Raw genomic sequence first — 21,837 nt, forward strand, 5'->3', positions numbered from 1 at the left:
TAATGTTATGTACGTAAACCTGTAAATACCATGTCTAACCACCAGAGGGCTTATCCCCTGGAGTCCCAAGAGATCCCACAATCCCTTGGGAGCATCTGTATATAAGGAGGCCTCACAGGCTGGAGAGGCACTCAGATCTGTAATAAAGGATTACGGTCACACCTTACTTTGAGCTCGCAGTATTTAGTCTGACTCTTTATTCAAGACATAACACATATCATTACAAAAAGACACTTTGAAGTCCAACAACCATCATACAGGACAGCTCTGCTCTGGAGGGCAGCATGCGTTAATGGGCTTCAGATTATATCAGAGTGCTGAGCAGTGGGTGTTAATGGGGTAACTATTAATAATTTCAACATACCGCTTCCTTTGTTTGTTCCTGTCTTTGCGTTTGCTTTTCGGGGTTGTAGACCTACAAACAAGACAAATGAATGCAAATCAGGAAAAAAAAACTGACCCAGCACATGGATTTACGAAAGCAAAATACTGCGGATGCTGGAATCTGGAATAAAAACAGAAAATGCTGGAAATCTCAGCGGGTCAGGCAGCATCTGTGGAGAGGAAGCAGAGTTAACGTTTCGGGTCGATGACCCTTCGTCAGAACTGACCCGAAACGTTAACTCTGCTTCCTCTATATAGATGCTGCCCAACTTGGTGAGATTTCCAGCATTTTCTGTTTTTATGACAGCACATAGATTTCCCAGGAATGCTTTAGACCACAGACCTGCTTCTGAGGAGTACTGAGGTGAATGATCAGCCATGATCTTATTGAATGGTGGTGCTGGCTCAAAGGGCCGAATGGCCTACTCCTGCACCTATTTTCTATGTTTCTATGATTCCAGTCCACAAATCATTTAAAACATGGATTTTTTCTTGTAAAGAGTATATTTTTTGATTAATCCTAGTGCTCATCACTGTGAAAGATGCTAATTTTGGGGAATGGAATTGTCGCAAATTGCTCTCAATGCCAGCACCAAGGTCAGATGGGAGTCACTCCCATGGGTCAGATGCACAGTTAAACTCTCTCTACTGTGTCCCAAAAATGCAACCTTACTGCATCCATGACCACCCATTACTGTACACGCATGCAATTTCAATTTTCAATATTATCCAGCCTTGTAAGTGAGACTGTCAATAAAGTGGCAAAGTAGATCATTTCATGCTTAGTGTCTATAGCAACTAGGAACGAGGTTGAGATGACACAAATTAATTCCTTTTAGGAATTCTGTAGTTATAAGAGAGCGGAGACTTTCATCCCAACAGGCTGGCTTGGATTGAAATGCAAATCCCAGGAACAATAGGACATTGTACTAAGCTGCACCACCCACCTTCCAAATTACTACTTCTTTCATTAAAGGAGACACTGTGGGTGAGAACAGCAGAACAACCAGGCATTGTAGGAACAGGAATCAGCCATTCAGCCTCGTGAGCCTGCTCCAATTAGATGATGGTTGATCTGTACCTCAACTCCATTTACCCACCTTTGCTCCTTATCCCTTGTTATCCTTACCCAACAAAATTCAATTAATCTCAGTCTTGAAAATGTCAATTGTCCCAGAATCCACAGTCTTTTGGGGGAAATTCTCATGCTTGTTTTCAAATCCCTCCATGGCCTTGCCCCTCCCTATCCCTGTAATCTCCTCCAGCCCCACAACCCCCCTAAGATATCTGTGCTCCTCTAATTCTGCCCTCTTGAGCATCCCTGATTATAATCGCTCAACCATTGGTGGCTGTGCCTTCTGTTGCCTAGGCCCCAAGTTCTGGAACTCCCTGCCTAAACCTCTCTGCCTCTTTTTCCTCCTTCAAGATGCTCCTTAAAACCTACCTCTTTGACCAAGCCTGTGCTAATTTCTATTATGCGGCTTGGTGTCAAATTCTTTTCTCTCATAATACTCCTGTGAAGCGCCTTGAGACGTTTCACTATGTTAAAGGCGCTATATAAATACTTTGTTGTTGTTGGAAAAAGTTCTAGATTTCCACTACCCTTTGTGTGAATAACCTGATTTCACTCTTAAATGGCCGAGTTCTAATTTTAAGATTATGCCCCCTTGTTCTGGATTCTCCCATCATCGGAAAGAGATTCTCTGTATCTCTTTGTTATTTCAAACACCTCAATTAGATGACCCTTCAACTTTCGAAAATCAAGAGAACATAAACTAAGTTTATGTGACTTGTCCTCATAATTTAATCCTTTATGGACTGGTATCATTCTTGTGAATCTGTGCTGTACTCTCTCCAAGGCAAATATATCCTTCCTGCGGTCCGGTGCCCAAAACTGAATGTAGTGTCCAGATGGGCTCTAAGCACAGCTCTGTACAACTGAAGCACCACTTGCTCACTTTTGCATTCAAAGCCCCTTTAAATAAAGGCCAACATTCCATTTGCTGTTTTGATCACTTTATTGGGCTAGATTTGCTGGTCCTTTGCGCTCTGGGTCTCGCCTCGGAGTGGGGTGAAATGCGGTGTCGAGGTCTCCTGCGTCCGGTCACGAGCTTTAGGTCGGGTTTTGCGGCGGCCCTGCACCGGGTTTGCAACACCTCTCGTTGAGACATTGGCAGTAGCTTTGACTCGAACCCGACCCATACGCCTGGAATCATGCCTCGCAATGACCGGCTGGGAAACCAGAGTGGGCCAGCCATGCCGGCGGCGGTGAGAAAGGTAAAGTGCTGGAAAGGTAAGTGCGAGTGTTCTTTTAATTATTTTAGCGATTTGTGTTGGTGGCGAGGGCAATGTTTTGGAATTGTTTTTGTGTTTTTTTAAGGTCCCCCCCCGCCCCCCCCTAGGCCTCTCTCAGAGCGCTCACGGCCTGGCACTTTAGTTCGCGAGGTTCCCATTTTTGCGCCTTGAAAGTTGGACAATGCCTCCCTTCGTGCTGCGCCCCCTGACGCAGGGTCCAGATGGTGAAAATTCCCTACTAAATCGCAAACTATTCCCGGCCGGTAACTTTCCCGCCCCGCCTCTGTTTTCTCCCCGAAAACACAAAAGCCAAAATCCAGCCCAGTGTACCTATGCACTAACTTTTAGTGATTTGTGTAATTGGGAACCAAAATCCCATTGCTCCTCCACAGCTGCAGGTCTCTCGTCATTAAGGAAATATTCCGATTTGTCTTCCTCGGATTCAAAGTGGATTACCTCACACGTCCCCACAGCAAACTCTGCCACAGTTTTGCCAACTCACTTAATCTGTCTATGAAACCTTTTAACTTCTTGCTCCCATCTACACAAATTACTGTATCCCTTAACTTAGTGTCATCTACAAACTTGGATATACAACTCTCTATTCCTTTGTCCAAGTTATTAATATACATGGCAAAGCTGAGGCCTCATTACCGATTCCTGGGAACACCATTTATCTCTACTCTCTGTCTCCTACCTACCAACCAGTTACCAACCCATGCCATAAGGTTACCTCCAATTCCGTGTGCTCTCTTGTTTGCTAATAACTCCGTGCGAAACTCTATCAAATGCCTTCTGGAAATCCATATAGACAACAGTCATAGTCACTCCCATATCCACCATGGCAGTGACCTCCTCAAAAAATTCAACTAGGTTAGTCAGATATGAGCTACCCTTCATAAATCCATGCTGTCACTTTGATCAACTCATACTTATCCATCATTTAACATTTTTTGCAATGGGATATATTTGAACCATCGCTTTTCAATGTTAACAAAGGCGTTCAGCTTTAAAGCAGTTTATGTCACTATATGTAACACAATTAGATGCCTAAATTGCAGATAGAAATGGGAAATATTTGATGAATGGTCAAACAAGGAAGAGCCTGCATTCATATAATGTCTTTCACAATCTCAGAATGTCTTAAAGCGCTTCACAGCCAAAGAAGCACTTTTGACGTGTAGTCACTGTTATCTAGGCAAAAGCGGCAGCCAATTTTTAACATTTGTTCTTGGGTTGTGGGCAAGGCGGGCAAGGCAGAATTTGCTGCTGATCTTTAGTTACACTGAGGGCATTAAGTGTCACCCATGTATTGTGGAATTGGAATCACATGTATGCCAGACTAGCTAGGGCAGGCAGGTCCCTTTCCTTGAAGGATATTAGTGAACCAGATGGGTTTTTACAACAACCTAGCAGTTTCCATGGTCATTTTGACAAATGACCAGATTTTATTGAGTTCAGTTTCACAACCTGACCTCTGGGTTGTTGGTCCATCATCATCATCATCGGCAGTCCCTCGGAATCGAGGAAGACTTGCTTCCACTCTTAAAATGAGTCCTCAGGTGGCTGAACAGTCCAATACGGAGCCACAGTCCCTGTCACAGGTGGGGCAGATAGTCGTTGAGGGAAGGGATGGGTGGGACAAGTTTGCCGCACGCTCTTTCCACTGCCTGCGCTTGATTTCTGCATGCTCTCGGCGATGAGACTCGAGGTGCTCAGCACCCCCCCGGATGCACTTCCACCACTTAGGACGGTCTTTGGCCAGGGACTCCCAGGTGTCAGTGGGGATGTTGCACGTTTTCAGGGAGGCTTTGAGGGTGTCCCTGTAACGTTTCCTCTGCCCACCTTTGGCTCATTTGTTGTTACCCACTAGGCTACCATACCCTGTGACTTGGGAGGCAGCAAGGTCTCAGTATTGAAACAAATGACCAGTTAATCTGTTTTTAGTGGTGTCGACTGAGGGATAAATATTGGCCAGAACGCCTGAAAAAAAGCCGAATGTTCCAAGAGAAGAGGATCTGAGAACATAAGCCCTGAAATTACATTGTGGAACTCCAGGATTTGAAATTCCTCTGTTCAGTGCTTTAGTATAGATATTAACATAGTTACTTTAAATAGCATAATATCTCTTCGAAATTGAGAGAGGAACTTCAGATTAATGTTTTAAGCGTTCATTTAGTAGTATCCCATGGTGTAATTTGAGGACCATTCTGTACAAATATTAATGTACGTTATTTAATAATGCCCACTAATTGAGCTCAAGGCAATAAAAGTCAATCAATGTAACATAAATTTAAGCTTACATGCCAAGTACCCATTACTACTGTCCAGTATATCTCCATGAGACAAAAACTATTTTTATTTATATTGTATATACAATAAGAAATGTCCCATGGTATTTCACAAGCAGACATAATGATAACGGCTGTCGGGCCAGGGAGATATTAAGCTGGGAGAAGATTAGGTTAAAGGGACAGATTTTGATGAGACCTTTAGAAGGTGGAGAGAAAGGTACAGTCAGAGAAGTTTAGGGAAGGAGTTCCAAGGAGTAGAACCGAGGGCCAGAATCTTTACCTTGGAGTTGGGTTGCGTGCGTAGTGGGTCGGGAACCCGATATTGTGAACAGCGTGTTCTTCAATGCGACTTTTACTTAATGGCCTCAAATAAAGCAGTCATGCGTATTTCCCGGCCCAATTAAATGGAGCGGTCTGATGATGTCATCAATGACTCGTTTCCAGCGCTGATATTTAAAGCAGCTTTGCGCACATCTGATTTGAAGGTTGATGAAGGAATAAATCAGTTGGTATTCAGAGGTCTGAGTAGTGTTATAGAGCTGATAAACGTGTGGGTCATGGATACACAAAGGCAGAGGGCTGCACCAGGATTTAACAATGCCTCCATCGATGTTCTGGTGAAGGCAGTCAGAGCACGCAGAGAGGTCCTCTTGCCTGGCGATTAATCCAAAAGACCACCCAAAGACACAAAAAGAGCAAGGTTGGAGATTGCAGAAGAGGTCATCAACAAGGATGTGGTCAGGAGGACGTGGATCCAGTGTAGGAAAAGATTCAATGATCTCACGAGGTCAGGAAAGGTACGTGCAATGCCATACTCACCTACATCCTGATGTGCCTGTCACCCCAGCCCCATCACTCTGCCTACGCCTGCACATCACTCCTCACACCAATCTACATTGCAGGTCCACCCATCCCTCTCTGTCTATGTACCTACTCACATCCCCATCTGACCAACCACCCCTGACACTTGCCTTCATCCGAATCATAGCAAGTAACACTACAGAAGGAGACCATCTGGCAATGTCATGCAACTCCCTCATAGTCACCCTCTACAGATGTAGTCCATCCATTCCATCACTCTCACTCAAACTTCTCTTCTTTCCCTCCTTGCAGGGGAAAAGAGCCCAGAACAGTAGGGAGAGGCAGAGAACCGGAGGTGGCCCTCCAGTATTGATGCAACTGACTCCAGCAGAGAAGGAGGCCTTGGAGATCCTGAGTGTTGAAGAGATGCTGGCAGTGGGGGACGGAGAAAGGGGGACATCCCAGAAACCTGGTGACAGAATTACATCTCATACAGACACATGACATACAGCAGTCACTCATAGTGACTGATGTCAGCAGCCAGTGCAATGCCATCATGTGCATAATGGTAACGTTAACCATTCTTAATATAACACTTCTAATTCTTCTCTTTACTTGCCCACAAGTCCATCAATCCCCCCGCCCCCCCCCCAGCCCCCTCACTGTCCAGCCAGAGGAGGAAGATGACTCCTTAGAGGTGCCTCCAGCCTCTGAGGGTGCACCGTCAGCAGACCCAAGCGCAGCCAGCACCAGCGCAGATACGCACACCTCGGTGGGTCCTGTGTGAGATGGAGTCGTGTTGTCACCTGGTGCCTCACAATTCACAAGTGAGCAAGAGCAGGTGGTGTTGACAGGGACAACCTCGCTGGAGGGCGCAGGACCCTCCAAACTTTGCTGAGCTGCATGCAGATGCTGAGCCTTGGGAGCCATTGAGAAAGAGGATGATCCTGGAGGGATAGCAACAATTGCATGAGACTCTGGCAGCTTTTGCAGTGGCGATGTCTACACATGTGCAGAGAATGGAGGAGTCCAACTCCAACATATACATAGATGACCTGGAAGAGGGGACAGAGTGTAGTGTAACAAGATTTGCAGATGACACAAAGATTAGTGGGAAAGCGGGTTGTGTAGAGGACACAGAGAGGCTGCAAAGAGATTTAGATTGGTTAAGCGAATGGGCTAAGGTTTGGCAGATGGAATACAATGTCGGAAAATGTGAGGTCATCCACCTTGGGGAAAAAAACAGTAAAAGGGAATATTATTTGAATGGGGAGAAATTACAACATGCTGCGGTGCAGAGGGACCTGGGGGCCCTTGTGCATGAATCCCAAAAAGTTAGTTTGCAGGTGCAGCAGGTAATCAGGAAGGCGAATGGAATGTTGGCCTTCATTGCGAGAGGGATGGAGTACAAAAGCAGGGAGGTCCTGCTGCAACTGTATAGGGTATTGGTAAGGCCGCACCTGGAGTACTGTGTGCAGTTTTGGTCATACTAGCTTTGGAGGGGCTACAGAGATGATTCACTAGGCTGATTCCGGGAGATGAGGGGGTTACCTTATGAGGATAGATTGAGTAGAGTGGGTCTTTACTCGTTGGATTTCAGAAGGATGAGGGGTGATCTTATAGAAACATTTAAAATAATGAAAGGGATAGACAAGATAGAGGCAGAGAGGTTGTTTCCACTGGTCGGGGAGACTAGAACTAGGGGGCACAGCCTCAAAATACGGGGGAGCCAATTTAAAACCGAGTTGAGAAGGAATTTCTTCTCCCAGAGGGTTGTGAATCTGTGGAATTCTCTGCCCAAGGAAGCAGTTGAGGCTAGCTCATTGAATGTATTCAAGTCACAGATAGATAGATTTTTAACCAATAAGGGAATTAAGGGTTATGGGGAGCGGGCGGGGAGGTGGAGCTGAGCCCACGGCCAGATCAGCCATGATCTTGTTGAATGGCGGAGCAGGCTCGAGGGACTAGATGGCCTACTCCTGTTCCTAATTCTTATGTTCTTATGTTCTTATGAGCACCACCATGTCGCAGGCGATGGCGACATTGTGCTGTTCCAGGGAAAGGATGGCCACGTGCATATAGCAGCTAATGCGCCAGTCACACGAGAACATACTAGCTGTGGACAAAAGATGGCAGACGCTCACAGATCTCATCTTGAGGAGGGATATAAACATAGGGGCCGATTTTCAGCAAGGCCTCCGCCCGCCCAAGTGCCGCCGATGGCCACCGAGGTACCAGATGGTACTTTGGCGGGATATTCATGAAGAAGGTCCCTCGAAGGTCGGCGGGCGGAAAATGGATGATGTAAGCCGCCAATCTGGGCGGCAGTGGGTGGGTAGTCGCATTCTCGGTGGCAGAGGCGCTTGCCACCCAAGTGCCGCCGAGGATGGAGTCGGGCCCATGGAGGGTCGAAGACCTGAAAAAAAAAATCACAAATAAAAAATACAAAAATGATCCGAAGACCTATAGGGGACCCCATGCAGGTTAGTTGCTGTTGAAATTTGAAAAAAAATGTTCGCTTACCTTTTTTTCAGGTTTTTCATACTCACCGTCGGGGACAGACCAACCTGCAGCCAGCGGTACACCCCCGCTCTGCCACCGTCCATCTGGGAATCTGGGAGCTCGGCAGGCGGGAGCTCAGTAGCACCACTCAGCCGTCCGCTGATGTTCCCGGCGGCTCTCCCCTCCTGCCCGCTCCAGGCCACCCTGAAAGTGGCACTGGGCGGATCTTCAGGAGGAATGTCGGTGACAGTGGGCGGCAGTCAGCGGGCGGTGAAGTGCTGGAAATCGGCCCCAAAGACTTGGGCGTTCATCGCCCCACTGCTGTGCAGCAAGGCGCTCTCCAGCTCCTTGTTAGCAGGAAAGCGTGGGTGGCCCACGAGGGGGATGATGGTGAGAGGGGACATGGAAGTGGGGGCTGTTCTCAAAGCGCTCCCACTTCTCTCCCATTGCCCCCCTCAGTCAGAGCCCCAGACGCTGCCTCGGATCCCAATGGCTGAGTCTGCCCCCGCACAGTCACAGGAGGAGCAGTCTTTGGCGGGGCCCTCACAGGCTCCAGAGGACGCCGCCAAGAATGTCTAACGCATCGCAGCAGGGCAGTGAGCAGTCTGCCTCTACCTCTGCTGAAGCCAAGGGGTTGCACCTCGTAGAAGCACTCGGAAAAGAAAAAAAACACAATCGGAGATGCATAAGGGTATGCATATGCGTGCATGAACAAATGTTTGGGATAAGTTTCAGTTATATTTATGACTCAGATAAATGTATTTCTTTCCAGTCTTGTCCTGTGACCTGGGAAGTGGCCTTGTCACTTGGAGTGACTGATGAAATATTACTTAACTTCGAGCAATGGGGGTTTAGAAACATAGAAACATAGAAAATAGGTGCAGGAGTAGGCCATTCGGCCCTTCGAGCCTGCACCACCATTCAATATGATCATGGTTGATCACCTTATCTTTAGACTGTGACCCCTGGTTTTGGACTTCCCCAACATCGGGACATTCTTCCTGCATCTAACGTGTCCAATCCCGTCAGAATTTTATATGTTTCTATGAGATCCCCTCTCATTCTTCTAAATTCCAGTGAATATAAGCCTAGTCGATCCAGTCTTTCTTCATATGTCAGTCCTGCCATCCCGGGAATCAGTCTGGTGAACCTTCGCTGCAATAGCAAGAATGTCCTTCCTCAGATTAAGAGACCAAAACTGTACACAATATTCAAGGTGTGGCCTCACCAAGGCTCTGTACAACTGCAGTAAACCTCCCTGCTCCTATACTCAAATCCTCTCACTATGAAGGCCAACATGCCATTTGCCTTCTTCACCGCCTGCTGTACCTGCATGCCAACTTTCAATGGGTGAGAGGAATGGCTAGGTCATTGTTGGGCTGCTTGATGGTGTTGTTGGCAGGGGTGGAGGGGGAGTGGTGGGTGGGAGGACTTAGTACAGCATGTGGCAACCATATGGGTGCATTGGAGCTGGTTAAGTAAATCTGGCCATGATGAGGCTACCCCAGGCCTCCCAGGCAGCAATGTGCGCCACTGCTGGTTCCATCTCCAGGCCATGTTCCTCCTCCTCCTCCTCTGAAGAGGCTCTCTGCGCCTTGCTCCTTTTGTAATCCAATCCTGGCTGCTGCGCTATGTTGTGCAGCGCGCAGCATTGCTTGCTCTGTGACATCGGGTGGACACGTGGCTCTCATTATAACGCTCCTGCTTTGCCTCCTCAAGGGTGCCATGCGCCACGTCTTCAGTGGATAGCCCTTGTCTCCAAGCAGCCAGCCGGTAAGTCTGTGTGGAGGTGCGAGGAGCTGAGGGAGGGTGGACTGGCGCAGCACGAAAGAGTCATGGCAGCTGCCAGGGGATCTGGCGCACACGTGCACGATGATCTTTTTATGGTTGCAGACGAGCTACACATTGAGGATGTGGAAGCCCTTGAGGTTCACAAACACTCCTGGGTGATGTGGGGGTGCCTTGATGGCCACATGTATGCTGCCGATAGTGCCCTGCACCTGTGGGAAGCCAGCCAGAGTCGCAAAGCAGAGCGCCCGCTCAGTAACATCGGCTTCATCGGTGGCAAAGTTGAAATAATTGGTTGACTTGTCAAACATGGTATTGGTCACCTTGGTGATGTATCTGTGAGCGACTGACTGTGGGATCCTGAAAATGTCTGCTGCAGATTCCTGGAAGCAGCATGAGGCAAAGAAGTTGAGGGTGGTGCTGACTTTGACAGACATTGGTAAGGCATGGCCACCAGGTCCTCTGGACAGCAGGTCTTGTTCCAGCAAGCTACAAATGTCTGCGGCGACCTGGTGCGGCAGCCGGATCCTCCTGAAGCACTGCTGCTCAGTCATGTTGAGGAAGCTCATTCTCTGCCTGTATATCCCGTGTTGGGGGTATCGCCTCCAGCTCGGTGCAGCCCTGCAGTGTCCCCCTCTCTCCTCTGCAGCATCAGATCGTTGAGGAGAAGGCTGGTGTTGTGGTTGCTGCTGGTGTTGTGGTTGCTGCTGCTGCTGGTGGGGCTTATCTTGGTCCGATTCTGAGATCCAAGGTGAGACAACTTAAGCAGCATCCATGCTGATGTAATAGATGGCAGGTAAAGGGAGATCAGAGGCCCAATCCATCAATGTTGCAACAGTGACTATTAATGTGGTGAGAGCTGCTTCCGAGTTTGCAGAAATGACCTGCAAACTGCTGACAGCTAAATCTCTGCATAAAATGGAGTCAGCAAGAGCCTTTCCATTAGCCAAGGAAGCAGGCGTAATGTGGAAGTATATATGTGTTTTTCCCAGCTACAACGGTCACTGAGCTTCTGCCTCCCCTTCACAGGCGAGCTTCCCGAGGTGCATGAATCCCGTGATCCAGAAGTTAAAGCCAAAATCTGCTGCTCAAAACCCTCTTAACGGTCTCTCAACAAGCAGTTAATTACTTGAATGAGGTCGCCCGTCTCTCCTGAGCGGGTCCATGGTGCACCTTGAAACGCGCCCGAGTTAAATGCAGAAGTCGGTAGGATGATGGCGGGTTCCCGTAGTGCTGTCAATTTCGGCGAATTTAACTGCCTACCCAGTCCCAAACCCACACGCTCGGCAAAGGGAAAATTCCGGCTGAGGTGTCTGAAGGCTCTGCCAGGACTGGAGGGGTTGGGGTGCTGGGAGGGTGCTACACCAAAGGTCAGAGTCAGAGGATGGGACCTCTTTGACCAAGCTTTTGGTCACCTTCCTAATATCTCCTATGTGGCTCGGTGTCAAATCTTGTCTGATTACTTTCCTGTGAAGCGCCTTGGGATGTTTAACTATGTTAAAGGCGCTATATAAATGCCAGTTGTTATCGGATTTTAAAACACCAGCTTAGCATCACCTAACCACATGTCTTCATTTATCTCGTCTATTCTCTTAGTCCGTTCAACCTTGTTAGTGTTCCGCACTGTGGGCTTTAGCCCTTAAGTTAGGAAACTTCTGTGGATTAATAATAAAATTTATTTTTTTAAATGTAGTCAGAATGGATTGAAATTCTGACAACTTTCTATTTATTGTAATATGGCACTTCAATGCATTCCACCCCCCATGGCATTACCGCTGATTTAAGTCTCAATTCTAGAAGCAATACCACAGGTGAGGAGGGGCACTGAGGTGCCGATCCTGACTAGCTCTTTCTGGCTGAAATAACTATCACATTCATTTGTGGAGTAAGCCCAAATTACTTTCTCTTTGTGTTAGCTTTCAGTACAAAGAGTGGAATGAACCAGTCACATGCAACAGACATTTAACCAACCCCAACACACGAAATGTAGCGGGCCAAAAACTGCAGCCTCTCCGGGTGCGTACGGACCCGAAGAGGTTTCGCAAAAGCCGATTCTCGGGGTGCAATGCGCATGCGCCAAGATCCTACTTTTCTGAACTGTCAAATTGTCTTTCGACAGATCCTACGCATCCCCGCAGGAAGGACATCCGTGGGGCAGTTTCCGTGGGGCAGAGATCGGGCTATTTGCTCAACGAATGTCCTTCAAACTCTTACCCCTGGTAAAAGCAGGCGCATAGCTTACTGTTACTAGCATAAGAGTTTTAAAAAGAAAAATGTAATTGAATCACTCATTTTTATATTAAAAACCCTGTCCATTAAGGTAAGTTTATTTTTAAACCTATTAAAACACATTAAAAATATTTAAAAAAAACATTTCTAAAACATTTAATTACATTCAATTTCAATAATTTTAAATATGAGGTAGTTTTTTTTATTTATTGTGTTGTGTTTCTTGTTTTAGGGGGGTATTCACATTGATAGTAATGGGAGCCCGTACAAACAGAGCTCCCATTATTATCAATGAGAATACTAGATCGTGATTGGTGATCCAGGCCCACGTGATTCCAGGATATGCTAACGTATCTGAAAGACATCTTCCCGTACGCTGTGCAGCGAATGAAGACCTCCGACCAGAATCCTACGTTCCTCCGGGACCACCAGGTATTTTTGGAGATTTTTTTCGGGTCAGAGTCGTTCGTCCAAAGGAAGCTTCTGACCAGAGTTTTCGGCCCGTACATGTCTTCAGATGCAACGCTGCCATCCTTTTTAGCTTTGGACCAGACATTTAGTAGGAAATTTCCAGACCCTAACAGCTGTGTTTTAAAATTGAAATCCAGTTTTTTCCCCCACTTATTTCTTTGTGTCTTATGATATGGAGGCATTGGTTATTAAGGTTTCAATGAATTTCAGCAGCAAACTAAATCTTGGACCTTGTCCATAATTCTACCAACATATCAACTCTAACCTGCCCAGTTTGGATTTAGGAAAAGGTGGCTACACTTAAATATCCAAATATGGTGTTCATCTCTCACTGAAGATTAAAATACAATCTTCCGGAGCTGGGTGGTTGTGAGATCATTGGTAGTAGGCAATGAATTAACTTTTTAACAACAGTATCGAATGATTTTCTTTGCTTACCTATGCCTCCTCTTTTTTCTGGAACCTGAATCAGACCTGTACAAGATGAGAAGTGAGTGAGTACAGGTTTTGCTTGATGCAGCCTCTAGCACAGTGCACTACGATCACTCAAAGAACCTTACAGTAGAAACTTACAAGTTACCATATATCAAGGTTACTTAAACACATGTTGCATTTTAAAGTGAGAAGAGCTGACATTTTCCTTGTAAAACACAGTTTTTGATCATAAGATTGCAACATTTAGTCATTTGTCAAGGGCCCCTCGTCATGAGCAGTAGGATCTGTGATCAAGAAGCATGAATATAATTGTCTTTTGTATGGATATTTAATAGGAGTAATGTGGAAAAAAAACCTTCCTACAGGGTCTCAGTAGAATATCAAATAGTCACCAAACAGGACCCGAGCCCCAGCTTTAAGATTTTGGGTTTGACCTGCTGAAGCTCTTTTGCAACAATTAGGCCAAGTTACATTGGATAGAAAGGTTTCTCCAACAGTAACCCACATACATATTGTCCCTGTAACTTCATCTGCATTGCAATTCAAAGAGACAATCAAGGAAAGAGTTCCGATGGAGCTAAACTTGTTCAGATTAAGCAACAATCATGACAAGACCTAATTCTGGACTGTGCAAATGGTTCACAAAATGTTGGTTCCCTTCTATAGGATTTATCTTCAGAAGTCATACAAAATGTATGTCTCAGTGAGAGGCTGTTATTGGGGGGAAGGGGGGGGGGGGGTTATTTTTGTTTTTACATTGGGCTTGCTCAAAGCTGAAGCTATAAGTGACACACATCATACCCGAGGCCGTTATATCACACAATGTTCTAATGCAGTACTAGAATGCATAGTGCAGTGTTCCAATACACCGTTAGCAAGATCAAAAACCAACTCCACAGAACACAACAGACTCGAAAGTAAAAATGTAAAACTTAGCAATTTATCTGCATGATTTTCTGGCCACCTCATTTTTCAGTCCAAAGTGTGTAGCATCCCTTAAAAACCTCCTCCAATCAGAAATGTGGAGACTTCTCCCACATCCTGCATCATTGCTGCACTGGGTTAGCTGAGTACATTGAGCCGAATTGGGCTAGCTTTTCCCTTCCACCTCTTTCCCCTCCTGCATAAGCTAGAATGATTAAGAACTGCATGTTCAGCCATGAACTCATTGAATGGCGGTGCAGGCTCAAAGGGCCAAATGGCCTATTCTTGCACCTATTTTCTATGTTTCTATGTAACTGGGCAGCGCGTTATCAAGAGCCTGGATCAAAGAATTCCGAACTTACTTAACTGTGGCAAATGAGTGTCAGTGACTCAAACCCAGAACCTTTGGGGGTAATTTTAAGCCACAAAATGGGAGGGTTTGGCTCGGGTGGAAAGTTAAAATGTTAACGATCTGAAATAGGAACCCAACGCACCTTGAACCCGCCTGCTTCTGGTTTTAACAGAGGTGGGACGATGGGTGGACGACCAATCTGCTCTCAGGAGGCGGGCCGATCATCGAAACCTTTTAAGGAGGTGGAGTACATTTTAACAATATTTCTATTTTTACCCCAAGTTAGCTAGGTTTCCCAGGCCTTGGGAAACTCGACGGGTAAATGGAAGTGAGAAGGGCTGGATCCATAAGGTAAGTTCCTTTACACTTCTTGTTGGCCAGGAGGAGCAGGAGTGTGTCCTCCCTGCCCAACAAGCTCATTTGTAAACACCCCCACCTCTACTATCTCCCCGCGACACCCCTGCCATCACTGATTGCCCCTGTGATCGCCAAACCACCCCGATCTACGACTCTCCCCCCGACCAGCTCTGCCCCGATTTCCGACCACACTCCAGAGATTTGAGCACAAAAATCTAGGCTGACATTCCTGTGCTGTACTGAGGGAGCGCTGCACTGTTGGAGGTGCCTTCTTTCGGATGAGACGTTAAAGTGAGGCCCTGATTGCTGTAAGGTGGATGTAAAAGATCCCATGGCACTATTTCGAAGAAGAGCGAGGGATTATCCCTGGTGTCCTGGCCAATATTTATCCCTCAATCAATACCATTAATATGCTGCCTGACTGCGAACCACACCCTAACTGCCAAGAGCTCACACACACTGATAGAGTTCTGTTTCTGCCGCTAACATATTCATTTTTCTTTGAAAGTGCCCGTTTCCCAAAACATTAAAAGACGGACTTTGCAGTGTGTTTATAAAGTCCAACAAGCTGACTGGACTTCAAAGCACATTGCAGATATACTGCACATGGTGCCAATTGCAAGTGGTGTTAGGCAGTCTGCCTGAAGGGTCTTAGACAATTACATTCCTGAGTCAGATCGGGACTGGACTCTAGAATTACGCTGCCACTTCCCCACTGAAATGTAGTAGAAAACGTGGCGCGTGAACCCAGGAGTGGCAGCAGAAATGTGCCCTGGCGCAGCAAACTGGGCAGGGACAGTGGTCGTCCTGATCCCTCATTTTTCTCATTGTAAAGTCGAGGATCAGAGTGACTGCAATCAAAATTGGTATTAAAAATTGTGGAGCAATGTGGCTCTTTTTAGCTACATCATTCAGACAGTGTGATGTGGACGTTGCGTTTGTGGATGGGATCGTGATGGTTTTCTCCACGTGCAGTCTGAAGATGGTCTGCCCGAGTGATTTTCCATTAGAAGCGCTATTCCTAGTGGGGCCTGATGCGACTACACAAGAAGCTAAGCAACTCCACCTGTCTCTCTTGTGTTTCTTCCCACTCTTCTTCTTTCTCTCTTTCCGCGACGACGAGGAACTTCCGCAGCTGTAAGGAAAACAACCCATTTATAATATAACGATTACCTGCGTCCGAAAACACTTTAACTTGCAGTTAGTGCAGGAAATACCGGTCAGGAAAATATCTTGCTGGCATTGCAATTTTATTTGGAACAGAGGAATTTGACAATTTCTCAAACATTTAAGAGTGCTGATGCACCAAGCATTCATTTCAGGGCTTTTTCTTTTGGATGCAAATTTAATTTGCTGCTTTCCACAGGACTAGATCAAATTAAATTCCAGTCGTAGCTTCCCATTAAATGGATGGGTCTGGGGAAATGCTAATGGAACTTACAAAAGGGCTTAACCTTAAAATTAGAGCTGGGCCGTTCAGGAATGATGTCAGCAAGCATTTCTTCACACAACGGGTAGTGGGAATCGGGAACTCTCTCCCCCAAAAAGCTGTGAGGCTAGAGGGGGGTCAATTGAAAATTTCAATTCTGTGATTGATCGATTTTTTGTTACTAAAGGGTATTAAGGATTATGGAACCAAGGCAGATAAAGAGAGTTGGGATACAGATCAGCAATGATCTTATTGAATGGCAGAATAGGCTCGAGGGGCTGAATGACTTACTCCTGTTCCGAGGTAACATATATAAGGAACACTGTGACTTCTAAATACAGAGGTTAGTGGGCCGGTTTAAGCAGCCGCTCTAGGTCCGTGAATGGTTATGTCTGCTGAGCACGGTTCTCAGCCATAAAGGCCAAGTTAGCTTCCAGCTTCGATCGCTGGTGTGTACTGAGTGAGCAGATTGCATCCTGAGGGCGCTACCATTAGTCTCTGCACCTCTGGGATAGGAAGGGGGAAAATATAATCTGCCAGGACTTCATACCGCTGGGGGGAGGGCCGGGGGGAGCGGAGATTTTGAGGAAACAGGCCGGTGGTGCTCCGAAAGTTGCCGGGATTGTCTTAGCACCCCATTCCCACCAGCGGTGTGGTCGACCCTATCTTTCCAAGGGCTGGGTGACTGGAGCACCTGTCCGAGTCAGGTGAGGGAAGAGGGGCATTTAAATATCCAAATCAATTGTCATTTTAGGACTCAACTGGGCATGTGCTGGAAGTCCAACTGAAGACGTTTTATTGTACTTTGTGGGGCTCCACAAAAAGAACCTGGGCCCTCAAGAGTGGATCTCCCCCTCCGACCTAACTATTCCCAGGCTAGGAGCGCTCGTTTTTCACCCGTGACCCGCATGTTAATGAGGCCCTGCCTTCAAAATGGACCATACCTTCTATAAGGAGGCCAGTCAGTGGAGGATATATCTACCCCTCGTTGCTACCCAGTGTCCTCAGCTGGAAATGCTTTTGGTCAACACTGCGGTGCAGCATCTCGTGTGATGGCCCCCATGGTCAAATAGATCATTGACACTCACAATGCAGGTCCAAATGTGGAGTGGGGTCACACGGGTGGCTGCTATGGAATCCGAGCCCAGTGTGGGTCAGCGGTGGGGGGGAAGGAAAGGAATGAAATTGGAAAAATAAAACTATTAATAATGAAAAGCAAACTCTCAATCTTTTATTTCAAGAAAGGTGGAAACAGTTCACCGTTTGTAAATGTTTGTTTCTTGTTAACAAACGCTCCCGCTCAGTACAGCCATCTTGGACAGGATATGTCCAAGTCATTTAAATACATTCTTTCGGTACAAACGTGACAGGATTTAACTGTATTTGCCTGCGTTATTGTAGTCATCCCCTAATATCAAACTTTGTCGCCCTCCTTGATAGGGCTGAGTTAAAGCAGAGAAAGTTTACATGGGATAGAAGGGAGCAGCACCCTGTTTGAGAGCGGGGTGGGGGGGGGGGGGGGAGTGGGGGGAAGAGTCGATCCTTAACAGTGACTTTGGTTTGAGGATATTAATTTTTCAGGAATGGAGAATAGAATCGAGCATCGTAGGGTTTGTATATCTGAGACACTACCACCCTATACTCCTCCTCCCTCCCATCCCTATTCCTCGTATAAGGATAATACCAGAGCTGAGAAGTTACAACTATCGGGGAAGACTGAACAGACTCTGGCTCTTTTCTCTAGAAAAAAGGCTGAAGGGTGACCCAATAGGGGTCTTTAAACTCAAGAAGCGATTTGATAGGGTAGATGTAGAAAAGGTGTTTTCATGTGCATGGGAGACCAGAGCTAGGAGTCATAAATTTAAGCATCACTAATGAGTCCAATGGGGAATTCAGGACAAACTTCTTTACCCAGAGTGTGATGAGAATGTGGAGCTCACTACCATATGGAGTAGCTGAGACGAATAGCATAGATGCATTTAATGAGAGGCTAGATAAGTATATGAGGGAGAAAGGAAGAGAAGAACAAGTTGATAGTGTTAGATAAAGTAAGGTGGGAGGCAGCTTGCGTACAGCATTAACACCAGCAGTTGGGCAAAATGGCCCGTTTCTGTGTTGCAAATTCAATGTTATTTTATGTAGTTCCTACCAAGCAAGAGCGGCAGTTGGTGAGAGGGGAGCGACCTATCAAAAGCCCAGCGGGAGATCGAGAGCCAGCGGCAGTTGGTGAGAGGGGAGCGGCCTATAAAAGGCCCAGCGGGAGATCGAGAGCCAGCGGCAGTTGGTGAGAGGGGAGCGGCCTATAAAAGGCCCAGCGGGAGATCGAGAGCCAGCGTACCGGTGCAGCTACAGCGAGAGAGAAAGCAAAATAGAAGTAGAAGGGAATCAAAAAGTGACGTCACAGCCAATGGGGTAAGTGATTGGCTGGTGATTGGTGAGTAGCTTTTCTTTTTATTTTTTATATCAGTAAGTGAACTTTAGCATTGTTACTACCAATTTAAGTGTATCTAAGGGTTAAGACATGGCAGGAGAGCTCGGTCACGTGATATGCTCCTCCTGTACCATGTGGGAACTCGGGGACACTTCCGGTGTCCCTGGGCGCTACGTGTGTGGGAAGTGTATCCGCCTCGAGCTCTTGATGGTCCGCGTTGCGGAATTGGAGCTGAGGGTGGATTCACTCTGGAGCATCCACGATGCTGAGAATGACGTGAGTATCACGTGTAGTGAGTTGGTCTTACCGCAGGAGAAGGGTCAACAGCCAGATAGGGAATGGAAGACCAGCAGGAAGAGTAGTGCAAGAAAGATAGTGCAGGGGTCCCCTGTGGTCATCCCCCTGCAAAACAGATACACTGCTTTGAGTACTGTTGGGGGGATGACTCATCAGGGGAGGGCAGCAGCAGCCAAGTTCATGGCACTGTGGCTGGCTCTGCTGCACAGAAGGGCAGGAAAAAGATTGGGAGCGCGATAGTGATAGGGGATTCGATGGTGAGGGGAATAGATAGGCGTTTCTGCGGCCGCAACCGAGACTCCAGGATGGTATGTTGCCTCCCTGGTGCAAGGGTGAAAGATGTCTCGGAGCGGGTGCAGGACATTCTGAAATGGGAGGGAGAACAGCCAGTTGTCGTGGTGCACATTGGTACCAATGACATAGGTAAAAAAAGGGATGAGGTCCTACGAAAAGAATTTAAGGAGCTAGGAGCTAAATTAAAAAGTAGGACCTCAAAAGTAGTAATCTCGGGATTGCTACCAGTGCCACGTGCTAGTCAGAATAGGAATCGCAGGATAGCGCAGATGAATACGTGGCTTGAGCAGTTGTGCAGCAGGGAGGGATTCAAATTCCTGGGGCATTGGAACCGGTTCTGGGGGAGGTGGAACCAGTACAAACCGGACGGTCTGCACCTGGCCAGGACCGGAACCAATGTCCTAGGGGGAGTGTTTGCTAGTGCTGTTGGGGAGGAGTTAAACTAATATTGCAGGGGGATGGGAACCTATGCAGGAAGACAGAGGGAGACAAAAATGAGGCAAAAGCAAAAGACAGAAAGGAGATGAGGAAAAGTGGAGGGCAGAGAAACCCAAGGCAAAGAACAAAAAGGGCCACTGTACAGCAAAATTCTAAAAGGACAAAGGGTGTTAAAAAAGCAAGCCTGAAGGCTTTGTGTCTTAATGCAAGGAGTATCCGCAATAAGATGGATGAATTAAGTGTGCAAATAGATGTTAACAAATATGATATGATTAGGATTACGGAGACGTGGCTCCAGGATGATCAGGGCTGGGAACTCAACATCCAGAGGTATTCAACATTCAGGAAGGATAGAATAAAAGGAAAAGGAGGTGGGGTAGCATTGCTGGTTAAAGAGGAGATTAATGCAATAGTTAGGAAAGACATTAGCTTGGATGATGTGGAATCTATGTGGGTAGAGCTGCAGAACACTAAAGGGCAAAAAACGTTAGTGGGAGTTGTGTACAGACATCCAAACAGTAGTAGTGATGTTGGGGAGGGCATCAAACAGGAAATTAGGAGTGCATGCAATAAAGGTGCAGCAGTTATAATGGGTGACTTTAATATGCACATAGATTGGGCTAGCCAAACTGGAAGCAATACGGTGGAGGAGGATTTCCTGGAGTGCATAAGGGATGGTTTTCTAGACCAATATGTCGAGGAACCAACTAGGGGGGAGGCCATCTTAGACTGGGTGTTGTGTAATGAGAGAGGATTAATTAACAATCTCATTATGCGAGGCCCCTTGGGGAAGAGTGACCATAATATGGTGGAATTCTGCATTAGGATGGAGAATGAAACAGTTAATTCAGAGACCATGGTCCAGAACTTAAAGAAGGGTAACTTTGAAGGTATGAGGCGTGAATTGGCTAGGATAGATTGGCGAATGATACTTAAGGGGTTGACTGTGGATGGGCAATGGCAGACATTTAGAGACCGCATGGATGAATTACAACAGTTGTACATTCCTGTCTGGCGTAAAAATAAAAAAGGGAAGGTGGCTCAACCGTGGCTATCTAAGGAAATTAGGGATAGTATTAAAGCCAAGGAAATGGCATACAAATTGGCCAGAAATAGCAGCGAACCCAGGGACTGGGAGAAATTTAGAACTCAGCAGAGGAGGACAAAGGGTTTGATTAGGGCAGGGAAAATGGAGTACGAGAAGAAGCTTGCAGGGAACATTAAGGCGGATTGCAAAAGTTTCTATAGGTATGTAAAGAGAAAAAGGTTAGTAAAGACAAACGTAGGTCCCCTGCAGTCAGAATCAGGGGAAGTCATAACGGGGAACAAAGAAATGGCAGACCAATTGAACAAGTACTTTGGTTAAGTATTCACTAAGGAGGACACAAACAACCTTCCGGATATAAAAGGGGTCAGAGAGTCTAGTAAGGAGGAGGAACTGAGGGAAATCTTTATTAGTCGGGAAATTGTGTTGGGGAAATTGATGGGATTGAAGGCCGATAAATCTCCAGGGCCTGATGGACTGCATCCCAGAGTACTTAAGGAGGTGGCCTTGGAAATAGCGGATGCATTGACAGTCATTTTCCAACATTCCATTGACTCTGGATCAGTTTCTATCGAGTGGAGGGTAGCCAATGTAACCCCACTTTTTAAAAAAGGAGGGAGAGAGAAAGCAGGGAATTATAGACTGGTCAGCCTGACCTCAGTAGTGGGTAAAATGATGGAATCAATTATTAAGGATGTCATAGCAGCGCATTTGGAAAATGGTGACATGATAGGTCCAAGTCAGCATGGATTTGTGAAAGGGAGATCATGCTTGACAAATCTTCTGGAATTTTTTGAGGATGTTTCCAGTAAAGTGGACAAAGGAGAACCAGTTGATGTGGTATATTTGGACTTTCAGAAGGCTTTCGACAAGGTCCCACACAGGAGATTAATGTGCAAAGTTAAAGCACATGGGATTGGGGGTAGTGTGCTGACGTAGATTGAGAACTGGTTGTCAGACAGGAAGCAAAGAGTAGGAGTAAATGGGTACTTTTCAGAATGGCAGGCAGTGACTCGTGGGGTACCGCAAGGTTCTGTGCTGGGGCCCCAGCTGTTTACATTGTACATTAAT

The 21,837-nt window shown here is 46.5% G+C and overlaps 1 protein-coding gene across 5 annotated transcripts in view; it reads right to left on the reverse strand.

Annotated features, from left to right (window-relative positions):
• LOC139226519 (serine/arginine repetitive matrix protein 3-like) overlaps nt 1-21,837 on the reverse strand; it is a 1,009,807-nt gene that overhangs the window by 51,374 nt on the left and 936,596 nt on the right. For all 5 annotated transcript variants that reach the window (XR_011587274.1, XR_011587275.1, XM_070857353.1 and 2 more), the window contains 3 exons: nt 15,899-15,967; nt 13,203-13,238; nt 365-415 (listed from right to left, as the gene is read on the reverse strand). Coding sequence is in view for 3 of the 5 variants with exons in the window: in XM_070857353.1 (XP_070713454.1) it covers nt 365-415; nt 13,203-13,238; nt 15,899-15,967 (156 nt within the window). In the remaining 2 variants the exon portion in view is untranslated. The remainder of the gene's footprint in view (nt 1-364; nt 416-13,202; nt 13,239-15,898; nt 15,968-21,837) is intronic.

Source organism: Pristiophorus japonicus, chromosome 16 (genome assembly GCF_044704955.1).
Source record: "Pristiophorus japonicus isolate sPriJap1 chromosome 16, sPriJap1.hap1, whole genome shotgun sequence".
Classification (NCBI taxonomy): Eukaryota; Metazoa; Chordata; class Chondrichthyes; family Pristiophoridae; genus Pristiophorus; species Pristiophorus japonicus.